We start from the raw sequence: 26,329 nt of genomic DNA on the forward strand, positions 1-26,329 counted from the left end.
CACAAGACACTGGGTTAGATGAAATCACATTCTGAGCTGACAGTTTATCCTTTATATTGCATTTTAGGCCATCAATATAAAAAGTGCTTCATTGTGAGAAATTGGAGATCACTTTCTGGGTAGCTTATTAACCATTCTTTGGAAGATTGATTGTTTTGAACATACCAAGGGTAGAACTACTTAGGGTACAGGTAGATAAACTTAATTGTTACACCTGTTTTTCTTGTGTGGGCATTGGTGCTTATTTGATCTTGTGGTGACCTGGTTGAAGGAGTTAACTCCTGGTCCTCCTTTCCCCCCACTTCTGTCAATTTTTCCTACTGAATCCTCAAATTCAGGGTTGAGTTGAAGATCATTTGCCAATATATAACTTATCAAATGCATTTTAAATGTTTTTAGCTTCATGTGTTGGCTTCCGTAAATAATTTCTAGTAGCTGTTTTCTTTGGCAGCGTACTTCAGCAAATAAAGTTTGGGCAATTTTGCCTCTTCCTCAAGAATGAAAGATTCTCCTCTTGCATCTCTTTTTCCTGTTTGTCCTTGAACATTTGACTGCTGCTAGTCTGAGAAAAGGATTTGGCATATCTTTCTTGGGAGTGTAGAAGTTGCATGTTGAAACCCCTCTCCATCTGTGAAGGGTACCTTGTGGTGACCCAATCGGCTTTTCTTTTACTAGCCTGTAGTTAAATTTAATCATTCCTCAAATACTAGTCTTCAGTAGCTTGTATTTCTTTATGCTTAGTCTCTTCTAATTGTGATTTGATAGTAAAATGTCACTTACAGAATTGTGCCCTGTTTTGTATTTGCACATACAATTTTATTGATGTCTTGGTGTATTCATATTTTGCTTTTTACCCCAGACTTGTTTGAAACTATCGATTAGTAAAATAGCTGAAGATATCTCAAATTCTATGCCGTTGACTCAAATGTTAGCTTTGTGATATTCCTGCTTAACACTTAAGTGGACAAAACATTTTACTAGCTTTTTTTTGAAGGCAGTCAGTTGTCTATCTTAGTTATTTCAGATGTCAGAAAATGTTTGTTTGAAGTTACAAGTATTTGGAAAGTATGTTTCAATTTCATCTTAAACTCCTGTACTTTTCATACATTAAACCAATTTGCTGTATACCATTATGTGATAGGGACACCTATAGTACCTTGTGATATGGTAGGTTGATTTTGGCTGCCACTAAACCTCTTCAGCAGGTTCTGTTCCAAGTTATTGGACATTCCCCCAAGTAAGTACCATGTCATAATGTGCTCCTGATCATTTCATGTGTCTGTGTTGTCTTGCCATGGATGTGAGGTATGGTCTAGGAGCCATATAGCCACATGAGTGTTGGTTGTCCTGCCATCAAACTAATAGGATTTGACAGAGTTGCACTTACATGGCTCCTTACGAACTAGACCTAGCTTACCTGTAGCTGAATGAGATTGAGCAGAGCATATAGGAGTTGACTTCAGACAAGTCACATGGCCTTGCCCTCACATTCCTCCATGACTGCGTGATAACATTTCTGAAAGTCTTGTTGAATATTTCATTTGGCCATACTTTTGCTAAGAACCTCTAAAATAGACTTGGCTCTCAGTTAACTAATGTGGAAGGTCTGTTTTTATAGCAGTGATGTATAATGAACGTATTTAGTACTGAGATCAAAGGGTTTCAAGGACATTTGCTTTTAAATCTACATCATTTCATCTGCAGGTTGATTACTTCAGAAAATATGACTTAAGCTGTTAGTGCTACTGAACTTACGCAACTGAATTAGACAAGCATGAATCAGTATATGCTCCAAGCACTGTTCTGTGGGAATGACTTGTATGTTGAAGAAATACATCTGGTAATAAGTTCTTTGTTTCAGTTGTTTCTATGCCTAAACAGAGTGTTTTATTTATTTTTATTTCTAGCAGCACAGTGGAATGAAGTTTTCCATGAAAGGGGCTCATAACCATAGTCAAGGCAATGGCTACAGTCCTGTCAACAGTGGCGGCATGAGGCAACCAGTTGGTAACCGAGGACACCACCAGTACAACCGTAATATATGGAGAAGGAAAAAACACAGAGACAGTTTACCTATTAGTCTCAGCAGATAATGGCAGATGCCAAGATGACCTTCCCCAGTTCTGACTGAAATGGAGTGAGTGCCATTCAACTCGGGGCATGGAGACCAGCGTCCAGCACATTGTTTTAATGGTGTTGCCAAATATCTGCAGCTGACTTCTTTGCATGTTTTTTTTTTTTTTTTTTTTTTTTTTGTGTGTGGTGGTTCCGTCCATCTTCAAGAAGTAGTTGTGCTTATCTGTGAAGCCTTATTAAATGTTTGTTTTCTGCCTTCCCACAATGGTTCATCCAGTGCCGAAGCAGCTCTGACAGTAGAACTGCAAGGACATTTACAAATGCTGTGGCTTTTTTTGCTGTGGCTACATCTGTTCCTTTGTGGGTTTTGTTTTCTTTTATTTTTGAAGTGAAAGAAACTTCAGTTGGATTTTTTTCCTTGCAGCAAATCCAGTTGGGAATTCATAAAAATAAATTTGCTGCTCTTCTATTTTTGTTTCAAAGTTCAGAAATTTTTTGCTCTGTAAATATTGGAAGTATAATTTGTGCAATAACTTGGAATTTTTAATTTAATTTCATATTGTCATATAAGTTATATTTAAGGAGGTTTTTTTAATTTACAGATCCTTTCCCAGGTTGCATTATCTAAGTTGGGTTCATAGTTTTGGCAGGTTGTCTGAGCAGTGTTACAAACATGACATTTGGTAATATTCAAGGCTTCTTGATTCACAATGAAAGGCAATTTGGCTTACAGTTTTAAGAAGGTATTAAGCTCCAAAGCATTTTGACCTTGTGTTTTTAGCTCATTGTCTGGCCTTTATCATTTATCTTGCTCTGACCAATGTGTTTTAATTTATTCCTTTAATTAGATAAGAAATCTAGCTTTGTAGTACCCGAAGTAAAACTTCTGAGGGGGGGGGGGGAAGGTTGGTTTAAGTTCTGACAAATTTAAAAGCTGTGAACTACATGCTTTGATGCATATTAGTAATGTAACCTGTTAATGTTTGGGTTCAAACAACATTATTAAACAGAGGCACCCGGCTTAAGGAATGTGGAGAAAGGAAATATGTTGATTCCATTAAGGAATCTGTATAGCAGTATGCATTAGTTCTGTTAAGAGCAAATATATAAAAAGTACTTCAGCTGCTCTAAGCATTACAAGAAGTATCTTTTAATGTATTGCAGGAGAGCACAGCCCAGTGTTGTACACAGTATGAGTGGCTGGCACTTAATTTACAGATGCATACAGGTATACTATGCAAGTGTGTATTGCCATGACAAACACTGTCTTTAACTTTTCAAAAAGTGTACATCCTGCCTAACCCTGAGTTTTTAAAGAACCACAGTTGTCCTGGGAGTAGGTCACATCTCATGCCCTCTGACTTTCCATTTTTTTAGTGAGTTCTTAAACTGTACAGAAAACTGCAATGAGTTATATATAAGTCCATTAGCGGAGAGAGCTGAAGAGAAGTCCTGCTAACAGGACATCTATACTATGTACAGTTATAGAAGATTTTAAAACTGATACCTGAATATTAAAATAAGGTGTCTAGTATGATGAAGCTTTTTAGTATGCAGTATGCCTTTGAAGCAGGATTAGTTCATGTTATTACTGAATCTGTCAAATCCAACAGGTCCTGGAGGGGAGAGAGGGCAACATTCCGAAATAGAGTAGTGCATATCTGTTCGCAAAAAGTTTGTCTTAATGCTCCAGATTCATCACAATTTTAAAAGATTGTGAGCTGATTCATAAATAATATTTAAGGGCTGTTACATGAGCCTGTACTGCTTAGTCTTCACACACTAGCAATATTGACCATAAAACCTACATTAAAGAGCCTTCAAGGCTTTAGTTGGTGTCTTATATTAGCGTCCATTTTAAAACAAAGCTCATTTAAAAAGTGGTATCATGTAACATTTCAGTCATGGTGAACCAAATAAATTGGCCTGGCTATCACTGTGGTTATGTGCTACAGATTTAAAAAATCATGTTTAAATTTTTTTCTGTGGACAACTATGTGGAAGCTAAAATTGACATATTTTTATGTAAAGTTTTCTATTCTTTGATTTTTAATAAACTTTGGAGACCAGTCACTCTTCTGTACATCTTTATCATAAAATTAATGGAAGATGTAAATTGATTATATCTGATAGGTTAACATGCACTTTGAATATCTACTTAAATCGTTCTTGTGAAACATTTTCAGAATGAGATTGGAAGGGGGATGGATACCCTCAGCAAAGCATGTCTTCTCCATATTGGTAAGTCCTTTTTGACATGTTTAGAAAGGGAGTAATGAACATGGCAGTTAGTTTCATAGTTCTAGATTTGATCTCTTGATCTCTGAGAGAGCAAAGAATTTAGAGATGGTTCCCTACAGTATTTCTAAAGTAAAAGATTGACTAACTGATCTCTTAAGATACAAACAAGGATTTTAAAAAAATTATATAGAAAGTTAAGGTATCTTCTAGATTCTTTTCAAAATCTTATACTAATTTTTAGCCTCTTCAAAGATGGGCTGTGTGGTTGCAATGGCAGCGGTGGTTATTGCTGCTTTGTGTTAACCCTCTGAGAGGACTGTGACACTTCAGTAACTCAAATATCAAACTTCACATATTGAGTCTTAGGAAGAGACTTGGGTAAATCAGCAAAAACAAGAAACAACTGAAGTAGTTGACAGAATGATGCAGAACTCTAGGGATTCAGAAACAGAAATCCATAATATTTGGTCAGTGTTAATAAATATCCTCTGAAGAATAATAGAGAAGCATTTATGCATTGGGAGTTTGTGTTCCTTTGAACACTTACCAAAAATAATCAGATATCTGCCTGATCTGTTCTCCAGCCCTACTGACTGTGGTTTTTGTACTGTGCTCACAGGCAAAATCTGCCATGCTCTTTAGATGTGTAGGGAAGAGTGCAAACTGGATGAATATGGGGGACACAGTATGTCATGGAAAGAGTTCATTCACTCTCCTGCTGCACTATCAAGAGATGTTGGTGCTAGTGTCATGTTGGAATTTTCCTGTTGCTCTTTCCCTCCTGTATCCACCTGTGTACTCAGAAAGGGTAAGATCATATGAATATATTATTGCCTGTTGATCTAATATTGCTTTCTTCCAACAGAATGACAGTGGACAGCAGCATCCTGAACACAGAGGAAGAGAATGAGCATAGCAGCAGTCTGAGGGCAATGTTGAAGCGTGATATGCCCCCAGGCAGTGTGAACTCTTCCTCTGTTATAGGCCGAAAAAAAGTTTGAATTGTAAATGCTAACAGGTAGCCAATAACTGAGTGTGTATGTGTGCAGTGTTGAATGTCTGAAACTGAACTTCTGAGTTCTCAAGCACAACAAGCCTGCTACTTGCTAGCTGCAGTGGTATGAGCTATTTGCTCATGAGCTATATCTTGGGTATTGGTTTCTCCTCCTGGTGAAACCACTTCGACTTCACTTAACTTGCATTCCTCTTTCTGCCTGGAGGATTGCAGAGTAGGATAAGGTCTCTAGGAAGACAGATTTCTTTGTACTTTTTTGATTATTCTATTTCTTGTGTTGAAGACTATTGGAAAACTTTTGTCTACAAGAGGTCTGTGTAGAAAATCAGCTGTATGCTTATGTTATGACTGGTTAAGGTAATCACAGAATAGCCACTTGCATTCTAGTACAAGGATGATAGCAACACCTTTTGTGGAACATCTCTGTACCAGAAATGTGCAAGTTTTTTGTCTAAAAGCTCTGCTTGCATTTCTTTGGGGTATTATGACACTGCAAATGTTTTGAGATAGAATGCTGCCCTATGGAGAAAGCAGTTTTTCAGTCTTAAATTAATTTGAGACTCAAACCATTTGCTTTTTTATTAAGTCTTCTTTTGTTGAGGGATTGATGCATGAACATAATCTCCATGAAAAGTTGTTTTTCTCTCCCTGTGCCACTTCAGAGAATAGCCCATATGCAAGCAGGTTTTTTACTTCACCAGGAAAATTTTCTATTGTGGTACTATTAATGGGTTTTGTGCCACTGTCCCTCATAGTAGGATTATGGATTCAGAGGGCATCTTACCCCAGCTACTTTCTGCAGCCCCACTGTTCTTTTCTGCTTGTATAACTTGTAAGAATTGAACAAGAAGTTGATTTACTTTCCTATTTTTTTTAAGGAGGGATCAAAAATGCTTCACTGTGACTCACTTTTAACATAAACCAAGGAGGATTTAGAATCTTATATTACAAAATTTTATGTGAGATGAGATGAAAGCAGTATATAAAATGGAAGCCTATAATCTCTGTTCCAGAATGACCACTCTCCACCAGTGAAATCTTCACTACCGATCTGCTTGGGGCTGTTCTCTTGAAAATTTTTACAAGGAGATGCCTGCCTTCTTGCCCTTTCTTAACAAAGAGCAAAAGTTGAATCTTTTGATGGGCTTCATCCACCTCCTTCAGGAGTGTTGTTGGATGCATCTGCCTAATTTGAGAGGCCAAGATGAGTAGATGAGATCTCACTCATGTCAAGAGTTACCTGTCCAGGTGATAACAGGTAATTTAGGTACTATATACTACATAATCATTGAAGGGAATGGTCATCTCTTCTGTCAGAAGGCAATTTTCCTAGGAGGCAGATTAGTATAAGTTTAACACTTACATGCAGTCTCAAGTGGGTGAACAGAATAGTTGCAGTTATCAGCTGTAAATGCAAGTTTTGTTTTAATATCCTTATGGAGAGATCTGGGGAGAATAGTTGGCAGATCTGTTTGCCTCTCAGATCCGCAGGAAATGCTGTCACTTCTGCTCAAGAACAAGACTGTGATATATTTTTCTGTCTAGTTCCTGATACAAAAGTGGAACAAAATGACTTACCTTTTTGTTCTACTCCTCTATCAAAGAGGGTGTTGATCAAGGAATGTAAGTGTGTGCAAATTATATATACTGTATGGATGTCTGTGTTAGAAATGATGAGTGGTTAAGCACTGAAAGAAGTACTCAGAGAAGTTGTAGAAATTTCCGTCTTAAAACTTGTCTGGACAAGGCTCTGAGAAACCTAACCCAACTTTCAAGTTAGCCATGCTGTGTCAGTTAGTTGATCCACGTGACTCTAGAGGGTTTCTCTCAATCTAAATTTTTCTCTGATATCATGAAAAAGAATAACTATTTTTTTGTTTTAACAATATTTGGATTTGAGGTGTTTTAATGGGGGCAAAAATGCCACGGGAATTGTTTATTTTTTTGTGTTTTGTTCTGCACTTGATAAAACACTTCTGCAAATTCTAGGACACACAGGTTGAAACAAGAATGCAGTGACTTCTGGAGTCAATAATTCCTTGAAATGTGTAGTCACAAATCACATTATTAATCAGGAAGTGATTAATGAATCTTCCTGAGTGGAGTGAATTTTTATTTGCATCCTCTTTGTAATATTAATAAGCATGTTTTGTCTCTTCTGATTTCAGTCGACTTGCATTTGAAATGGTAACACAATGCAGATGTGTGGAAGAAATAGTTTGCATAGGACATCATCAAAATACATTGGAATGCAAAGTTCTTCACCTTTTCTTGCTGATGGGAGTCGCACAGATACATCGTGGAAACTTTTGATAGTTAAAATCTACTTCACATTTATTTTGCAGTACTGAATTAGGTAGATTACTTGCACTAACAGTGCTAATGTCTGAATGTTAGTAAAACAGCACTGATGGAATTGAAAGCATCGTGAAAAGGCTTTGCTTAAAGGCTGGGTTTTGAGGTTGCATTTGCCCCAGGTTTGCCTAAGTAACTCTAGATGATGTGTGTAGATCGTATTTGTTCCTTGTTTTGCACTGTAGAAACAGGGAAGAACGCCCATCAGGAATGGGTATATAGAAAAAGAAGTATCCACAGAGAAAAAGGAAGCAAAAATCCAAAGATCTTAGTGAATGCAGTTTTGAAATATAAAATAACCATTCTGACATAATGGGAATTATTGCATATCAAACTGCAGATCCTGCTAATAGGGACTTAAAAGCAACAACAAAAAGACCCTGTAGGGCTAGTATGATGTCTGGAGAACAGCTGTTCCAGTATTTCTAAGAAATGGCAAGTATCATTATCTGGACAGTTAGTGTCAGTATTTCATCTCCAGAACTAATTTTATGGGAAAGTAGAATAGAGCTATTTAGAAATTGAGGTAAAGATCTAACACTGATTTATCAGATAGTTTGTAATGCCTTTGTAATTAATAAAAAAATATTAAAACATTTGATTCAGTGCTACATGGAGAATGAACCAGGGTATTATCTGCTACTTAACCAGGAAAGAATCAAGTAGATGGTACTGAGTGCAAATATTTTGGGCCAAGGTAGCACATTTAGCTGAAGATTAACTTTGGACCCACACTGTACTGGCTGCATTTGCTAATGATTGGGATACAAATGGCCATGCACTGACTGGATTTGTTGATTTGACAAGCTTGGGAAGCATGGTCAATACACAAAATTAGTTTTCTAGCACAATGTTACAAATAAGATGGAATACAGTGGTACAAAGCACAAGGTTAGACACCTAAGAATTTTTAGCTACTTCTGAAAGGTGGAGGCTTATGGTTTAGAAATGATAAAAGAGAAAGATCTGGGTGTATGAGTTTACAGTATGACTGAATTTGCCAGTCTGTATCAAAGACAACATAAATGTGACCCTAAGGCATGCCAAATTAAATCTTTTCCATAATGACTTCCTTTAGTTACAAATCCAGAGTTCCAGTGGTTAGGCTCCCTGTGGTTTTACTCATTTCAGGAAAAAAAGCAGAGGAGAAAGAATTAAAAAGAAAGTGGAAGGAAAGAAGGTAATCCTCTTAATTCTTCACTCAGTTTTGCAGGAGCTACAGAGATGCAGATTTTTTTTTTCCTGACATCTGAGGATCATCTTCATCTTTTGGAGATTTATTGAAAGTCACAACAATTTAGCTTTTTTGATGTCTTGGTATATATTGGATTTGGCAAGTGTCACAGGTCTTTTTCTGCCCTGTGATTTTTAAGATCTGGAAATCTAGCAGCAGTCTGGGTGAACTAAACCATCGTGAGACATTTCTCCCTTTGCACTAACCTTTAACCTCAGGTGCTCCAACTAAAGCTTCTACCTGCTTTCTACTCTGCAATAGACACAACTGATAAGTATTAGCTCTTGTATGACCTATCACCTTATATGCTGTGCAGTGATGGAGTACTCCTCACAATTGTACTCAGTTCTGGTCCACCTAGATTACAGCTGAAATCTGTCAAGATGACAGATGCCATTACCCAGTGTTTTGCATGAGTATTTTTGATTTTAAGGACTGAAAACCTATATTTTCTGGCTTGAAAGGAGGGAGGACCTAGTTGGAGGTGGGGAGGAAGTGTCTGAGATCGCAAGGACTTTAATTCTCTAGGAGATAAATGTCATTCAGATTACCAAGGCAAAAAACATTATTTATATGTTTGAATTTCAGAGACCAGTCTGATGTACATGAGAAGAAAAAGCCTACTGAGCTCTTTGTAAGGGTACTTTATGAAGAGTGTTGTGGTGAAGATGAATTCATTTTTTTTTCCAGCATTATTTAAGCAGACCTCTCAGTAGCTACTTAACAATTTATCCTTATTTTATGTAAATATTGAATCTAGAGGAAGGAGAACTTTTCCTTTGGCTTTTTTTTTTTTAATTTTAAGTCAAAACCCTGTGAAGTGCTGGAACTGAATGTTGCTTGTGTATGGAATTTTTCTGGTTATCTTCTTACAGAGTGTTAATAGATTTGCGGCTCCAGTTAGTAATACAGGTAAATCCGATTTTCCACATTGTTTGGCCTAACTGTAGAGAGGGGGCGCTCTGAGACCATTCTTATGTCCCATGCTGTAATGAACAGCTCGCTCGTGCTGCTCTGAGAGATGGTGCTGCCTTGATTGAAAAACCTTTCCTGAAGCACAAGGTAGCTTTGAAAGTAATTTCATTTTTTTTTAACACGTGGATTATATTCATAATATCTGATCTGTAGTTAGGAATGGATCAGTGACCAGGGTAGCTGTTTCTCTGTTAAGGGAAACCGTATGGTTGATTTGCACTGTGCTGCTACACTGTAACCTAATGTTTTATAAGTCTGGATACTAAAATTTTTCCTTCTTAAGGATATCTCAGTCCTTTAACTATGCAAATCCAGCTCATATGGATGTGTTCCTGATTGTTTTAGCATGCAGACACTTTTTATTTGCAAGTGTTTTCAGGAACAGAACTATGACACTGACAGGTTTCATCTGGCTAGCCAGAAATGTCTGGGATTTTTTTGTTACTGTTTATTTCAAGTTGTCAGCTGAAAACAAATTATACTCAACATTGATGCAAAAGGCTCTTGAGAAGAGCTCCTAGCTTTATGTAAATGGGGGCTCTTTGCTTTTTGAGCAGGAACAAATGTTTCTTGTGTGACCTGGCTTCTATTTGCTGCTTTGCTGTGCAGTGTTGCAGAGTTTAGTAGTTAATACGAGGAAGAATTTCTTTTAAGTGCATCTTTATTATAGTAGACATTTCTTGTTAAAAGGTTCTAGTTGAAGTCACTTTTATTAGGCTTCAGTGATGCCTTATTTTGCAAACAAATTATGAAGTGCATGTAAATATGTTTATCATATAAATACATCAAAGGGAGCTGTCTAATGAAACTATAATTACAAATGTTCTGATTTGGCTTTCAGAAGTTTGCAGATGAACTTTTGATCTATTTAATTGTTTCTGTTTCAGTATTTTGACTTTTTCTGTTGCTGCTTCTCTTTGTTCTTTTTCTTGTTTTAACCTAATGCTTATGGAACAAAAATCCTGTTTAGTACTATTTAGGAACACAGAATGACTGAGGAGATATTTTTTGACATTGATGCCATGACTATGTGTTAGTCTGTCGTATCCCGCATCCCAAATACTGTGTTCACTTCTATTCTCAAAAAGTAATATGAGAAAAGATATAGTGAAAAATATATTGGAAATACAAGGTAAAAGTGGAAAAATTGCTAGGAACAATTAGATATCTGGATAGTTTTTAGATAGCAAGGCCACATAAATTGCGCAGGTTAGGATCTTTCATCTTTTGACAAGAGATAACAAAGACAGACATAAAAGTTTAAAGAAGTCAGGCTAGGGAGTAGCTACGAGTCTCATCTGATAACTGTCAAACAGCATCACAAAACATTCAGGTGCATGTGGAAAGCAAGCAAATGAAACAAATTTCTTAACCTCTAGTTTAAGCTGCAGAATTTCTTCCTGAAAATTTGATATGTGAAATCTTATTTGAGTTTGAAAAGTAGACGAATTCCTTGAAGCAAACCTGGTGAGGGCTATTAAATACAAGATAAGAACTCTAGATACAACAGCCCGAGCTGCAAAAGGTTGATTTGGAGAGAGGAGCTATATGCTCCAGATAGAACAAGCTTTACCTACATCTATGCTACTAATGTGATTTGTGAGGAGGAGGGAAGTGATAAAAGAAAAGGAGTTTCTGCAGTGAAAAGAATTTGGTTAAAGGCCTAATAAGAAAATTAACATAAATTACATTCAAAGAGGCTGTTGATAGTGGTTCTCTCTCCATACAGAAGTATAGAGAGGAGTAAAGGGCTTTAAGGAGAAATGGAAGAAAAGTGTAAGTGAATTGCACACGGAATAGGGAGATATTAGCAGAAGCTTTGGGAGGTGAGGAAAGAAAGGAAGAATAAAAGAGGAGAGAGAACTTGCAGGTATTTATGGGGTCTTTTTTGTCCATTTTATCCCATTACAGCATTTACCCCTCTTTCATGTGATATTCATAGTATTAAAGTCTCCAATTTTTATTGTCTTTTCTGCTGTTCAGAACTTCTCTGGTTTGTCTTAGCCTGTCACTGTTACCATTCTGTATGGCTTAAGCTATTCTATTACTGCTCTGTTCCTATCCAGAAATGTAATTCAGGCTATATGAAGTGTGGTGCATACTATTATAGCATATATATTTATATATTTGATTTTGAGTTTTCTCTAATGTCTAACATTTGTATATGTACATTAAAAACATTTTACTTTACCTACTTTACTTACTATACTTTACATACCTATTTTATCATTTGTATGTAATCTGTAGCTTGCTATTTCAATATTCCACTGATTATTTTCATTATATTTCACATGCAAGGTGTAGTAATTGCTCCTTTTCAACGTGAACTTTGAGAGGTGGAATCTAGATGACTTTTATTACTTAAATTATACATGTAAAAAATCAGTATACTTCCATACGGAAAGAAAAATAGGTCAAGTAGATTGTGCAGTGTATCCCCATAATTCTTTTGCACTTTGCGATTTACTATCTTTTCATTTGCTATAGGAACACTTCCTCTGGTAGTATATTTCAGAATAACTGCTGTGGAATTGCACTTACAGTACAAAAAAGTAACTGTTCTCAGGACTTAAATGCAGGACTTAATGTTTGTAAAATTTCTCAAGAAATGTAAGATACTGAAATATTTAACTAACAAATGCTTACAAAAAATCAGAATGATATTGTTGAAGATTCTAATGTCATAATGCTCAGTGGTCAACAAATACTGTATGTAAGAGATGAATTCTGCACATCTTTCCATAGTCAAGGACACTATTGTGATTCATTGTCGTCTACCAAGCCTCTAATGTTCATGTGACCAAGAGTGATTCAGCTATGTTTGCATTACTCACCCATTTCAAGCCTGGCTGAAGCTGACCAACAGGCTGAAAACCTCTACTGAGAGACAAAGGGATGCGTGCATAGGAAAAAGGCAATTGTGTAAGCCTCATTTTCATAGAAAATCTAGCTAAAAGTATAGTCTTCTAGATCTGTTCATCAGTTGTGAATTCCACTGAGCTACAGTTTTTCATGTGTGACAAATATAAAAATTTGGAAGCAGAAGGCACCTTGATTAAATTTGTCTCCTTTGTTACTGGTATGATATGTGTATTCCTAAAATGTACTTTATGCTGCTAGTGAAATTGTTCACAATTTGAGATGATAGTCTTAAATAAAAAAAAATCTTTTTAACCCAGGGAGTTCCTGGAAGTAAATGTCCAAAGGATCTTAATTTACTAGGAGTAATTACTGTGTATCCATTCAGTGGAAATAATAAATATTTTTTTACTCCTTCAGTTTGCAAAAGTTAATTTTATTCAGCAAAATGATTTTTTTTTTCTGAAAAAGTCACTCATCAGTTGTTTGGATTGAGTTTAACAATGCAGAATAAAACTATCAGGTCTCTGCTGCGAGCTCCATCTTTAACTGTAAAGAGGAGAACAATGAATAGATGCAATCATATCTGTGCAGGAGCAATGTGCTCAAAAGGCTGTTGCAAATACAAATACTACCAAACTGCTTTGAATTATATATCAGCAGAGAACAAAACCTGATAAAACTGTTTTTTATGAGCAGCAGTGCAGAATTCCAGTCTTAAGTTTTTAATATTTGTCTCCTACCCTTTATCCCAGCTCCTCATACATCTTCTGTCTAATCTGGATCTGTAGTATTTCTGGTATTGCCACAGGAGATGCAAGCCTAACCCAGAGGGTATGCAGTTAGGTAGTCACAACTTGAGCTTCCCCTCCACCTAGATGCAGATTTTCAGGAAAGTTGCAGAAAGTGAATTACCTGTGAAGAGAGGCTTGTTCAGCACAAAAGGAAGAAGGCTTTGGGGGAACCCAACAGCAACCTGTGGGTACCTATGAGGAGGTAATCAAGATGATGGAGCCATGCACTTTACAGTAGTGCATGGTGGGATGATGATAAGATAATGTGTATAAATAGAAACAAGGGAGGTTCTGACTGGATATATGGAGAAACTTGTTAATGATGAGGACAATCAAAATAGATCAGGGTACCCAGCGAGGTGGTGCAGTCTCCATGAGTTTCAAGACATAGTTGGATAAAGCGCTGAGTACTGTGGTCCAACCTCATAGCTGACCCTGTTTTTAGGCAAGAGGTTGTATTAGGTGAGTCTGAGGTCTCTTTCAGTCTGAATTACCCTGTGATCCTATTTTTGTCTGGTTTGGTTGACCTCATGGGTCAGCTTCATGAAATACCATGCAGAGCATTATGTAAACCAGAGATTCCTTTTACATTTGTTTCTCCCCTGCATCCTTCCCTCCTCCCTAAAAAGAAAAAAAGCTTTCTTTTGCTTATAAAAATAGGTGCAAATTTTGTTTCTGTTATGGCAAGCTGGTAATATTTGGGGATGGGAGGGGGGGACAATTTTTACACCATAACTTTTGATCCACTGCAGATCAAGGGAAGCAAGGAAATCCTCCCTGTTAAAATAGAGCCACTGTACAAGATGAACTAAAGAAAGCTGGTGATGTTTTGGTATTTCAGTTTCTCTCTCCAGGGTTTTAAAGGGACCTGAGCGTCTCTATCTCACCTATTAAACATTAATATATCTATTATTACAATTTGTTAGTATTTTTTAATCCTACTGTTTATAAAATAATCTTCAGATCAAAGTTTAATTCCTTTAAGATAACTCATTCTCTTAATAGGAGCATTTAGAATCTTGTAGACAGATTTCACTGAGCCTTTTTTCTTCTATAACTGTTCTTGAAAATATTTCTCAAAATATGAAATGAAGGAATTGGTCTTGGTAGCTAGTAGTGCATACAACACTTCTTGCTATTTTTTTTCCAATTTCAAATGAAAAAGCCTGGGAGATGGACTTTGCAGTTCTACTTGTGTTTATCTTCTTGTATATGAATGCTACACCTGGCCTATGCATTCTGCGCATAGTAACTATATTATCTTCTTTCTATACACTACCTTGGGGTTTTTTATATCTTCATATGAAGAGACATGGTTATTTGGGATACAACACAGTCAAAGGATCTTTATTTTTAAAAATCCAAGCTGTTGTTGAAGATAGCTTATTATATCTAGATACGATTGAAATTTCTCTGGTGTTATTAACTGGTGGGATTCTTTTTCCTTGGGCCATGATATGAAGTCAAGTTTACACAGGTGCAGAAAAAAACTGCTTTTAGTATTGATAACCTCTACTGCAATGTTAGATAAGACTGAAAGAAAAACAACCAAATAAAGAAGATTATTAGTTTGAATAAATGTCACCAAAAGAATTTCAGGGAGAAGATGAGGAAGGGAACTAGCACATTCTATGTTTGAAGTTTTGTCTAGACAAAAGATTTCACTCTTACAAGAGGAAAATTCCCATTTTAAATCTTGTCTAGCTGATGCAATATACTGAAATATTAGCTTTAAGGACTTGGAATATACTTAATGTGCCAGAGTGTTTACAGAATGTACTGTATGTTTGAAAAAGTCTTTTTTTTTTTTTTTTTTTTTTTTGAAAGGAACAATAATTGATCAACAAGAAGCCAATTAAATATCACCACTGTTCAGATAGGCTTTAAAGACTAGTAGGAAAGAAGAGGAAAAAAATATTGCGATTATTTAAGCTAATACTTGCAAGGAGGATTTTTTTCCTCCTTGAAGTTTGCAGATTGATAGAGAGCAATGGGATTCACCTGACAATGTGGGGCAAAAGGCTGGCCTACCTGGTGAGAAGAGCTTAAACCAGGAGTGACAGAGGAAGATGTTGACTCACATTCAAGTGAAGAAGTTTTGGACTGGGCTGGCAAACAAAGGATGCAGGATGATGTAGACAAGAGAAACCTCAAACAGCAAAACAGGGAAGAAGGTGATACACTGCTTGATTTTTCAAAAACAAAGCAAAATCTTCTTACATCTGGACTAATAATAATTCTTGGATTGACTTAAGATTTCAATTATGCTAACAATAAATTATTTGCTTTACATATAGGGTGCATTTCCTCTTTCCCCATAAATAAGATTGAGTGTAACAGTAGATATTATATTTATTCAAGTCTAATCCAAGAATTATTATTAATCCAGATGTAAGAAGAGTAAGAATACATCTATGCAGAAAAAGTATCAACAATAACAACACAGTTAAAATTGTTATACAGATATGTCTTAGTTTCTGCCCCTTTTTCTGATGTTATGCTCCTCCTTCCTCTGCCTCTCTGAGTCCTAAGGTTTGTGGTTTCGTGTGGCTGGTGGTGAAGTTATAGCAAGTTATCAGCATCTGGAGTCCTTTGCCAGGAGGAATGTAATGCTCATATTGATGATTTCTCCTTCCTCACTCTAGGATCCATTTGGGAATACTTTCATACGTTTGCTATCATGCTATTGCATATCTACGCTTTCTTCATTGGTCTCCAGCACCATGTTGCATCTGAATTTACTGTATATTTATGTTTTATTTACGTTAGATAATATTTCTTTGTTCTTTTTGTTACCTCTAAATTCATATTTGTCCAACTCCGAGTCTGCATTTCTTTGACCATTAGTAAGTTGTTTGTAGCCATGGAGCCTCAAAGTGTCAGTGCTGTGCTCCATCTCTATACTGTATAGTTGTGTTAGGTATTCTATTAAGAATGAGGTATTTGATTGTAACTGCTAGCTATATAAAGCTGTGGTTGTGCTATACAAAGATAAACTGAAGTCAAACAAATCAGACACCTACTAGACTAGAAAAATTGTTGTTATAGCTAGACCAACTAAAACAGAGTTGCAGGCAGGTGAAGAAAGGTTGAGAGAGAGCCAGTCTGACCAGTCCTTATGCCTTGCAAACTCACCAAGTTTATGGTTTGTTACTAGCAATAGCAGTATCATATTACAAAGATACCCAGTTACACTACTAATTGTTTGTTTCCAGATCTTCAAGACTGGTATCAACTAGTAAGCTAGGACTTGGTTAATTTTCTTCAGATTGTTCCTGCCATGTGAGTTATACCTAAGAATCAGTAGTTCCTAAGTATAGCAGGTCACTGGCTTCTAACATCACGAAATGCTGGATGCTGTGCTACTCCTATCACGTAGGACTTGCCTATTCAGTTTAGAGGCAATGATATCAGGGTCCAAGAAATTCCATATATAGCAATCTCTTTAAGAAGCTAATGATACAGTTCTTCAGCTGTGATGGTGTTTTCTGTACTTAGACTATATAATGACTTTGAGACAATCTGAGGAATAGCTCATCTATATTGTTTGAGGAAAGCTCCTTCCCTTACTTTTACTGAGACTGTGGGTTCATGGTGTTCTTACTATCTTCTTGTTCAAATTACCTGTTTCCTTTCTCATGTCTCTTTACCCCCAAAATTGTTACAAAGCATGTTTATAGGTGAGTTATTTGGTGTCTGATGCTTTTCAGATTCTCTGCTTGTTAGCTACTGCATATTTACCCTTCATTTTGTTTACCGGAAGAACTATTCCCATGAGTTCTCTTCAATAAGCTTTGAATACTTCAGTTATGTCAGTCAATTAATTTTCATTCAAGACAACCTTCAGGAGAGTTTGTGGGGAAGGTCTGAGACTGCCTGCTGCAGTTAGTTGTGGATCTGCGTAAAAATTTGTCACTTAAGAGCAAGAATGAGGCTGCCTATGGATACAAAATTATCACCAGCAATTGTTTAAGATGCAGATTTAATGAATTGTACCTTAATATAAATACAAAATTCTCTTTTCTAAAAATTTTCATTAGTATAGCCTTTGTGAAGCAGGAAGTGAAAGGGCTATTCTCATGGGTTTAAATGGTTTCATTTTCAACTTTATAGTAATTTATAGATATGGAAATGCTATGCTATATGGCATGCTATATGCTTATGATACTACCCAAAAATGTAACTGCCATTACTCAGTGGAACTGAAGAACATCTGGGTGACCAAATCAGTCCTGATGTAGTACAAACATGAACTTATTGAGATCGATTTTAAAATTGTTTGAGGTTTTTGATTCTATTCTTCTTAAAAACCTGTTTCAGGACCTGATGTTTTAATGGTCTGAGATGCCCTTTTCTGGTTTCAAATGGATATTTATTCATTAATAGTCATTTGTTACCATGTATAAGGGTTCATTTTCATCCTTAATGGTAATTCACATACCTGGGTATGTGTCTGTTCATCCTTAAATAATGAGTATTCTATAATAGAATGTTTTTTGTCTTTCAGAGAAGCATTGCTTGGAATCAAAACAGCAAATGTTCTCCCACAGTATTTCTAAAAACAGCACACACCCCTCCCTGCCCTTTTATCTTTCAGGTCAGCCTTCTCCGATTCCTCTGAAGAATCATCTTGATTGAGTATAGGTCATCAGACTTGGGATCCACTTCTGAGATGATGGATCACCAGGGTAATGCACTCATGTTTTCCAGTGTCTGCAGGGAATACCTCCACTGACATATTTCATTACTTTGTTTTTTTCATCAGTATTATATCACACTAGCAATTTATGTGGATGTGTCTGAGCTATAAGGGTTCTAAATCCCAACATTATCAATAAAAAGAAATGCTAATGTGACACTGGCTCTGGTTACAAAACCAGAACAGCTCTGCCTAGTTAAGTGTATTGCTTTATATGAACTTATAATAAAAGCAGAGCTTTACTTGCTGCTTCTTCAGTGTTGGTAATTACAAAAAATTTCTTCCAGAATCTCCTTCAGCCTTTCAAAAAAGAATGATGAGAAGTTTTATCTAGAGTATTTTGCTAACAAGGCTATAGATCTTTTTTTGGAATATTATGTTGAGAACAAAGGTCAAGGTATTATTTTTACAATTACAGGTGATTGGTGCAGTGTTTATGACAAGACATTATTTCCCTCTTCACATATTCTCAAGGACCTATTTTAAATCTTACTTGGTCTGTTTCTATACTGTGTCTGGCAGTCTTATGCCGTTAGGTGCAATGCATTGCTGTGCTTTAAGAAAGTAGATCTGAACTGTTTGAAAACAGAACAGTTTGCAAAAATGGAAGTTAGGAGAAAATTTGCCTCCAACTGTTATTTTGAGAACAAACTTGTGACTTGCATGTCAAACTGTTTTCCTTCACTTTATTGTTTTTCTTTCAACAAACCTGATTTTATTGTAAAATACATGAGGATCTGGGTAATCGCCCATAATGAAAAGCTTCTCTTTTCTGATTCTCTCATCATACCCATCACTCTGATACCTATGACTGCTTTGAATCCTCAAATCTGTGATCTTTGAGGCAGTTGGATTTAGAACAATAGCAACAGAAATGAGCTTGTTTGGTTTTCTAGATTCAGTCACACCTGAAAACCAGCTATCTGGCTCCTAAGTTATAGATCTCCTTGTACTGGCAGCTGTAAAATGTCCGTATGAACGTATGATTCTTGACTGTTCCTATAAGGTATGAAGGTTAGTATAAGAGGGTATGGAAGTTCCTGACAGGCAATTTTTAACTGATGTATTTTTTAAAATGGATATTTTTAATGAAATATATAAAATGCATATTGTATTTGTGTTGTTGCTATTTTATATATTATGTGTATATATAGTTATAGTATTAGCCTGGCTTATGTCCAAATGGTTTGGCTATAGCCCCTATTGCCCCCTTGAGTTATGCACACCTGGCCTTGTTCATATTGCATAACACTCAGAGAAAACTGGTCTTGGTACATGTCCTATAGTTTTTGCATGAATTATTCACATACCGCATTAGCATGCAATATATGTTATCTTCAACGCTTGTCTACCTTTGCAACAACCTGCAGTTTATTGCTGGGACTGTTGCATCTGGTGTTGTTGCTACAGCTGCTGCCCTTTTTTACTTTACTTCTTAAATGCTCTGTTTGTTGCTCATGTTTGAGTGGCTTTCATTTATATGAGACCTGCTACTGGGCCAGCCTCATCTGCAGATAGATACATGTCCTGGGGCATGTGGTCCATCAGAGCTTCCAGAGTATGGACAAATAAGTAGTACAGATCAACATCTGGGGAAAAAAGTCCCTCACCAAACTTTTCAAGGAAACTAAATAGCTGTATATAAGATAGAAGGCCCATGCATCAGTACATAATTGCTTAAAAAAGTAGAAAAAAGTATGAAGTTAGGTCCAGAAAAAGAGATAGTTGACAATTATATCTATAGGGGCCTGTGCTGTTTTGCTTATACATGACCCTGAAAAGATGATGAGTAATGAGGTAAGAAAACTTCTGATAATACAAAGTTATTTGCAGTGCTGAAGTTTAGAGTGAGCTCTGGAAAATTGAAGGACAATTCCTAGTCACCCATTCTTGTAATAAACTTGCCCAGATGAAATTTAAGTAGGCAAGTGTAAAGTGATGCACAAAGGGGAAGATAAGCTGCCTTCACTTGTAAAATGTTGGACTCAGAACATCACTCTGGAACAAGATTTTGGGAATATGCTAAATGACCCCATGAAGGCATCAGCTCAGTGCTTGGTAACAATTTAAAAAGCACATATAATGTTGGAAATTATTAGCAAATACATATTATGTGTGTGTGTGTGTGTGTATATATATATATATATATATATATATATAAAAAATAGTATTATGCCATTATATAAATGCATTCCCCTACCATGTGACTTTCAGTCTAGATGTGATTTAGAGGGGATATGTAACAGATGTATGCAAATCCAGTAGTAATATGGAGAAAATGGTTAGAGATGACTGCTCTGTAATACCAAAAAAAGGGGGAGGGGACAATCAATTAAAGCCAGTAGGAGTTAAGTTTGAAATAAACAAAAGGAAGGTGGTTCTTCATGCAACAGTAAGATTTACAGAACTCCTCAGCAACAGATCTTTGTAGATGCAGGAAGTGTATGGAAGTTTAGGGGAAGACTGGATAAGTATTTGGAATTCAGATCCAGTTAGGGTTACTAAACAGATGAAATAAGGCACAGGAAATGCCTTGAGCTGAAAACAGGGATAGCAGAGTATCAGGAGAAGAAGTTTTCATGTATGCTTGGCCAGTTTTCCCTCAGGCACCCACTTATAGTCATTGTTGAAAGACAATACTGGGCTAAATCAGCCCTTAATCTTAATGAGAACAGCTACTCTTATGTTCTTATGATGGGGTCACAGCCCTCATCACTATCACTGTAGTTTCCCCATGATGGAGGGGAGAGCGGGATTACAGACAACCTTTGTCTCAGGTGGAGTGATAGGGAATATGCATTTTTTTGCATGAATGGAGGATCTAACAACCATTACGAAATGTTAGCATGTTCTGTTCCTGAAACAAAAACTGGTCAAGAGGAGGCTCCTCAATGCCTTATGGAGTTCCCCCCTCCTAGCTCTTAATGCTTACTGGGAAATTAGTTCATGATAGACAGGTATAACCCTTAATAGTGATAACTCTTACTATTTCATAGTTCTCTTTGTTGAGGAGACTGCCAGGTTGGTTGTTTGGTCATTCATACCCTGCAGTAACATCTCCCTTAAAGCTTGGGATAGTCATATCTTGGATTTCTGCTACTGAGCTTATAGTGTGAGCAGCTTCTGCTCTGTTCTGTTTTGCTCCTTTGCTGCATGGCTCTGCTAGCTATACTGGTTTCTTACTTGGCTGGCTGCTCTTGTTAATACTGCAACTTTACCAATAGTTTCTGTTATTTCAGCTCCTAATTAAAGGGTTTACAGTATTGCTAAAGAAAGATGCTCGAAGGGATTCTTTTGTCTCTTAAATCATAGATCTATCTTAGTCTTAACTACTTTGACTGTAGACTGTACAACAATCTGACTACTTTACAGGTTAGAGTAGACTTCTAATATGTTGCCCTTCTATAGTACCTTTTTGTACCTTTTGCAAACTTGAGTTGGAAACTACTGCCCTAGCATGATCACTATTCCTGGCACACTTATGTGTAATTAGGAGGTCCAGATTCTTTTTATTTCCTCTTTTCTCCACATCATGTCAACACAGAAATCTATTTCTGGAGTTCTTCAGCACTGGAGGGAGACAAAGGAGCTGCTTTCCCTTTTAGATTTCTACTACCAGACTTAACACAAGTCCCTCTGAGGTGATTGAAGTCTTCAAGGCTGTCATCCATAACATGTACCTAACAAGTGGTTCTGTTTCCCATGCATTCTTGAAGTCACATGCCTTCTCCCAGCCTGAACTTCCAGCTTGCTTTGGGCAAGTCAGTGTGATTCCTACCTGCATATGGTGCTTTCCACAGAACTCCTACCAATAGTTCAACTACAAAGGCTGTCATTATACCCTCCTGTAATAATGCATGTCTTCACTAGGAAGATGTCCACCAAGGAAGACTCAGTTGTTATGGGGCTGTGTCCTCTGGAACAGCTGTCTTCCTCTTTGCTAAAGAGAGAGTACCGACCAAGGGCTCAAACTGTCTTTTCTTATACAGATAAATACTTCCCTAGTCTTTGGCCCAAAACCTGTTTAGCCAACAATTCTCCATGTATATTCCATCAAATTTAGAAGATTATCATTTTCTCCACCCTTCTGAATTTATTCTTTTCCTATATTTTGACACTTATCTCTGGGCCCAGAATCTAATTAATGAAAACTAGACCCAGTGAAAATTGGATGCAATGGAATGCCTTAGCTAGTCACCTGAGTCAACAGTACTGCAATTATACTGTGCCCTCTAGTTCTCATCTGTTCTGCAGAGTTAGAAGTTGGAGGCAGCCCACAGTCACTAGGCTGAGGCCTTCCAATCCATTCTGCCATTACAGTACACATTCAGTAAACTCAAGACCAGAATAGCTTAGTGTGAACCATATTATGATTACAATATAATTATGTCTTTATAGTAAAGAGATATATGGCCATTTGACCTATAGAGATGGAGAAAACCAAAGATAAGCCTGTCAGTCCTTGGTCTTGTCTGGATGCAAGCAATGCAATATGCTTTTGTCCGTGCTATTCTTCCCTGTAGACATTCCAAGGTCACCGTTTGCAGCCTTGTTGACTTACTCTCTTACGGATCATGTCCCAGGAGGACTTCTTGGAGGAAGACTCCAGAATGGTCTGCAAATTGCTGGTGAGTATTCTCTGAGGGGTGGAGAGCCTCAGTGGTTATCTGTGGTGAATGGAGTGAAGGAGAAAATGGGAGATGTAGCACTTTTTTTTTTTTTCTTTTTTACTTCTGAGTCTTTCCAGCCTGTTTTAATTGGGGAGCAGACTGTTACTGCACGTCTTCAGAAAAAGGAGTATCCCTTTAAAAGAAGCAGAGGATCAAGTCAGACTTTGAGGCAGAGGTTATTTCTGAAATAAGCTATTACCAAATATTTGTCTATTTAAGAATTATCAGCTTGATAACTGATGGTTATAAAATGAAAATTTTTAACTTGCTGACCTTAGCCCAAAGAGCAGCCCAAAGCTTTACTATCTATCAAGAATGAACCAAAATCATATTTACCATCATGAAGGTGAGCAAGGATGTAGAAATATTTTTCCTCATAAAATTCAATACATATGGAGAATTTGCAGTTATATTGAGAGAAGAAAGAAAATTACAACATCACTGATGTTTCTCTGTGGATTGTCTATTAAAACATCTTAATTCTAGTAAAAATACCTCTAATGAGTGGGAACTAGACATCAGATTAAAGTTTTAGGTTATTTATTTATTTATTACCTTCACATAACATGTTTATCACCGTTCAGGAGAAAGCAAAATGGAGGAATTCAAATTTATAAGCTGTTTCTATTAAAACTTGCTGTTTTATATATCTTTCAAGTCAGTTACTACAACTGATATGATTTTATTAAACTGACTTTATTAAATCAAAGTGGTTAAACTCTATAACTCTGAAACAGAAAATGCTCAGAAATCAACTTAGCCTATTTTTATTATTTATCCACATGGGATGAATTATTTCTTAAGTCTGATGAAAAAGCTATGGTTAATTTCTAGCACAATATTTAACAGTACCTGCTCTGACATGTTGTTAGGGATTCCTTATGTATGCCATTAGTTATGAAGATGACATAGATGGAAGAGATTGTGTATAATAAACTAGAGGTAAAATAAGATTTTAATTCTCAGTTAAGAGATTGTATTTTTTTTAATTCAGAGAGAAATGAGAAACTGTGAAGTAGTAACCATTTAAAATAGCAGGGAAATGAGGAACTATAGTGTTCAATTTGAAAATAAAATGTTCTGTTCCTTATTAAGGACCACAACGACCACTCATTTCACTATTCAGTGAGGAGAGATGACTCCTCACGATAAAAAGGAAATGTTCCTTCACTTGAATTACTGTCCAATATACATGTTACTTATTGATGTATCCACAACTCATTTTTAACTTTCATGACTACAGTTGACATGAATATTTCATGTGATATGACAAGCTGGAGACTAGCATTAACCAGAGTTAGACTTACCTTTAATTACTTATTTCTAAGATGATAAGAGATTTGCCTAATTTTATACTGCAATTTCATCTTTCCTATATACATTCTGAGATAAGGCTTTGTAGAAACTTCTGTAGAAAATCTACGGAATTACCAACATGTAAAACTTAGAGATTTAGCAGTTTATACTGGGATTTTCCAAGTATGAATTCTGAAAGGTGTTCCTTCAAACAAGCCAGAACTCAGTAATATGAGGCATTTTTGTATATTTAATTAAATGACCTACAGGTGAACTCCAGACCTATTGCACATAGAAAGGTTGTGTTGCCAGAATCAGACATAGCAGTTTCTTAACATTGCAGATGCTTTCTGTAAAAGACTCTCCTGAAGAAAAACCTTCAGTGATCACATCTCCTTCAGAGAGGGAGAAAATGGAAAAATATCTGGCAATATACTGTAATGAGCTAACAAGTGATAAAATTCTAGTGTTTCTTCCAGTTGACACATGTAACAAAAAGACACTGAGTTTACTGAGGAGGTATCATCCTGAAAAGCAAAAAATAAGAAAAGCTATAAACCAGGGGAACTGGCTTCCATCAGCTGGATTCCTATGATGAATAGCATCCTATGGTAAATGGGAAGGCAAAAAGGGGAAAATAATGCAGCTCAGGAAGGGGGGATGAATGGACCATACCACAGCAGTCATCATGGTATTAGTCATCCTTGCCTTGTTAGACACTCAGGACTTCCTCTTTGCTCACTGTGGTCCAGGTACAATCCAAAGTTTAGTGCACATGCATCTCTGTTACCCATTTGATACTGAATAGAGAAATCCTACCAAAGCGCCTCAGCTAGTCTAATGATTTGTACAGCAGCTGTCTAAATAGTTTTATCTTTAGGTGATCACCTTAACTTGACTCTGCCAATTTCGCTTTGGCCTGCGACCATAGTATGGCTTCTAGAGCATCTTGACTTTCTACATTGTAGCTGTCGCTACACTGTTTCAGCTTCCAAAGAGGAATCTCTGATATATGTGACTGACAAACTAAATTCTTGTCCCCCCCAAAAAAACCTTGTGGAGTCTTGTCAAGGTCTCCTGCGTACAGACAGGACAAGGGGAGTACAGTTAGAAGCATCTTCATTCTAGATATAACAGTTCTCTTATCCTCTTTTCGCCCAAAGGTTTAGTAGCATTTTTAACACAGAAGTTCAAAACTCCCTCATATCTTAGCAAAAAAGTCTTGAACTGCTGTAACTGAAACTCAAGTAAGGCCCAACCCACTCAGTCTCTTTGCTTACCAGAAGTTCTCACTGACTTTTGATGGATTTCTGTTTATCGGGAGTCTTCAGGAAGCCCTGAACTGCTGCTCTTCCTCATCAGTAAGCATGTCTGTAGGGAGCTCTCTATCATTTGAGATTCTGGCTACAGGCTTATGCTAGTGAGTGTAACGTTTTACACACAGGGAATTACCAGGGAATGTGATATTTCATGCTACCAGTTTCAATCTACTAATATCACTAGCTAGTACATTTGCTGTTTTGTAACGTACATACAGCTGCACGGCTTCCTCTGACAGCGCAGGACAGCACTGGCTTGTGAAAGAACGGATCAAGGTAAATGCTAGAGTGCTCATGTAGTTTTCAGTTTGATTTGCTGGACTGAAAACTGAGCCACGTTGTCGATATTAAGACAACGTTGCCTTTCTGTTAAGGGTAGGGAGAACACTGTCTTTTACTAGTGAGGGTATATCCAATCTAAGAGCTTCCATCCCTCTGAAATGTCTGTCTGACCTTCTGGCCTGCAACTAATAATCTGACCGGATTTCTATCTGACCTACAAACAGTAACCTGGCTGGATATCTGTCATAACAATACAGTTAGTACAGCTTTTTGTACATCTCAATGCAAAACAAGGAATTTAAAGTGATGAGCTGTATGCTTGTGAACCAAAATATCATTGTAGCATAGACAGTGATAACTAATATAAAGATTCAATTGTCTAAGTACAGACATACACAAACGCACACGTGCTGTCATTGCTTCCCTTCATGCAAGGTAAAAAGAACTGTGAAATTACCTTGAGCACTCTGTTTTTATGATCACAGGGTATAGCAGACTCTTATTTATCTCCTGG

The 26,329-nt window shown here is 36.8% G+C and overlaps 1 protein-coding gene across 4 annotated transcripts in view; it reads left to right on the top strand.

Annotated features, from left to right (window-relative positions):
- TENT4A (terminal nucleotidyltransferase 4A) overlaps positions 1-5,246 on the top strand; it is a 61,811-nt gene extending 56,565 nt beyond the window's left edge. For 2 of the 4 annotated variants that reach the window (XM_062567985.1, XM_062567987.1), the window contains one exon: positions 1,908-4,135. In XM_062567985.1, the coding sequence (XP_062423969.1) occupies positions 1,908-2,093 (186 nt within the window). In that variant the 3' untranslated portion in view covers positions 2,094-4,135. Of the gene's footprint in view, positions 1-1,907; positions 4,136-4,262; positions 4,318-5,182 lie in introns of those variants that run through there. The other 2 variants (XR_009957458.1, XM_062567986.1) reach the window with 2 other exon arrangements.
- The last annotated feature ends 21,083 nt before the right edge of the window (positions 5,247-26,329 follow it).

This window comes from Rhea pennata, chromosome 2, assembly GCF_028389875.1.
Source record: "Rhea pennata isolate bPtePen1 chromosome 2, bPtePen1.pri, whole genome shotgun sequence".
Classification (NCBI taxonomy): Eukaryota; Metazoa; Chordata; class Aves; order Rheiformes; family Rheidae; genus Rhea; species Rhea pennata.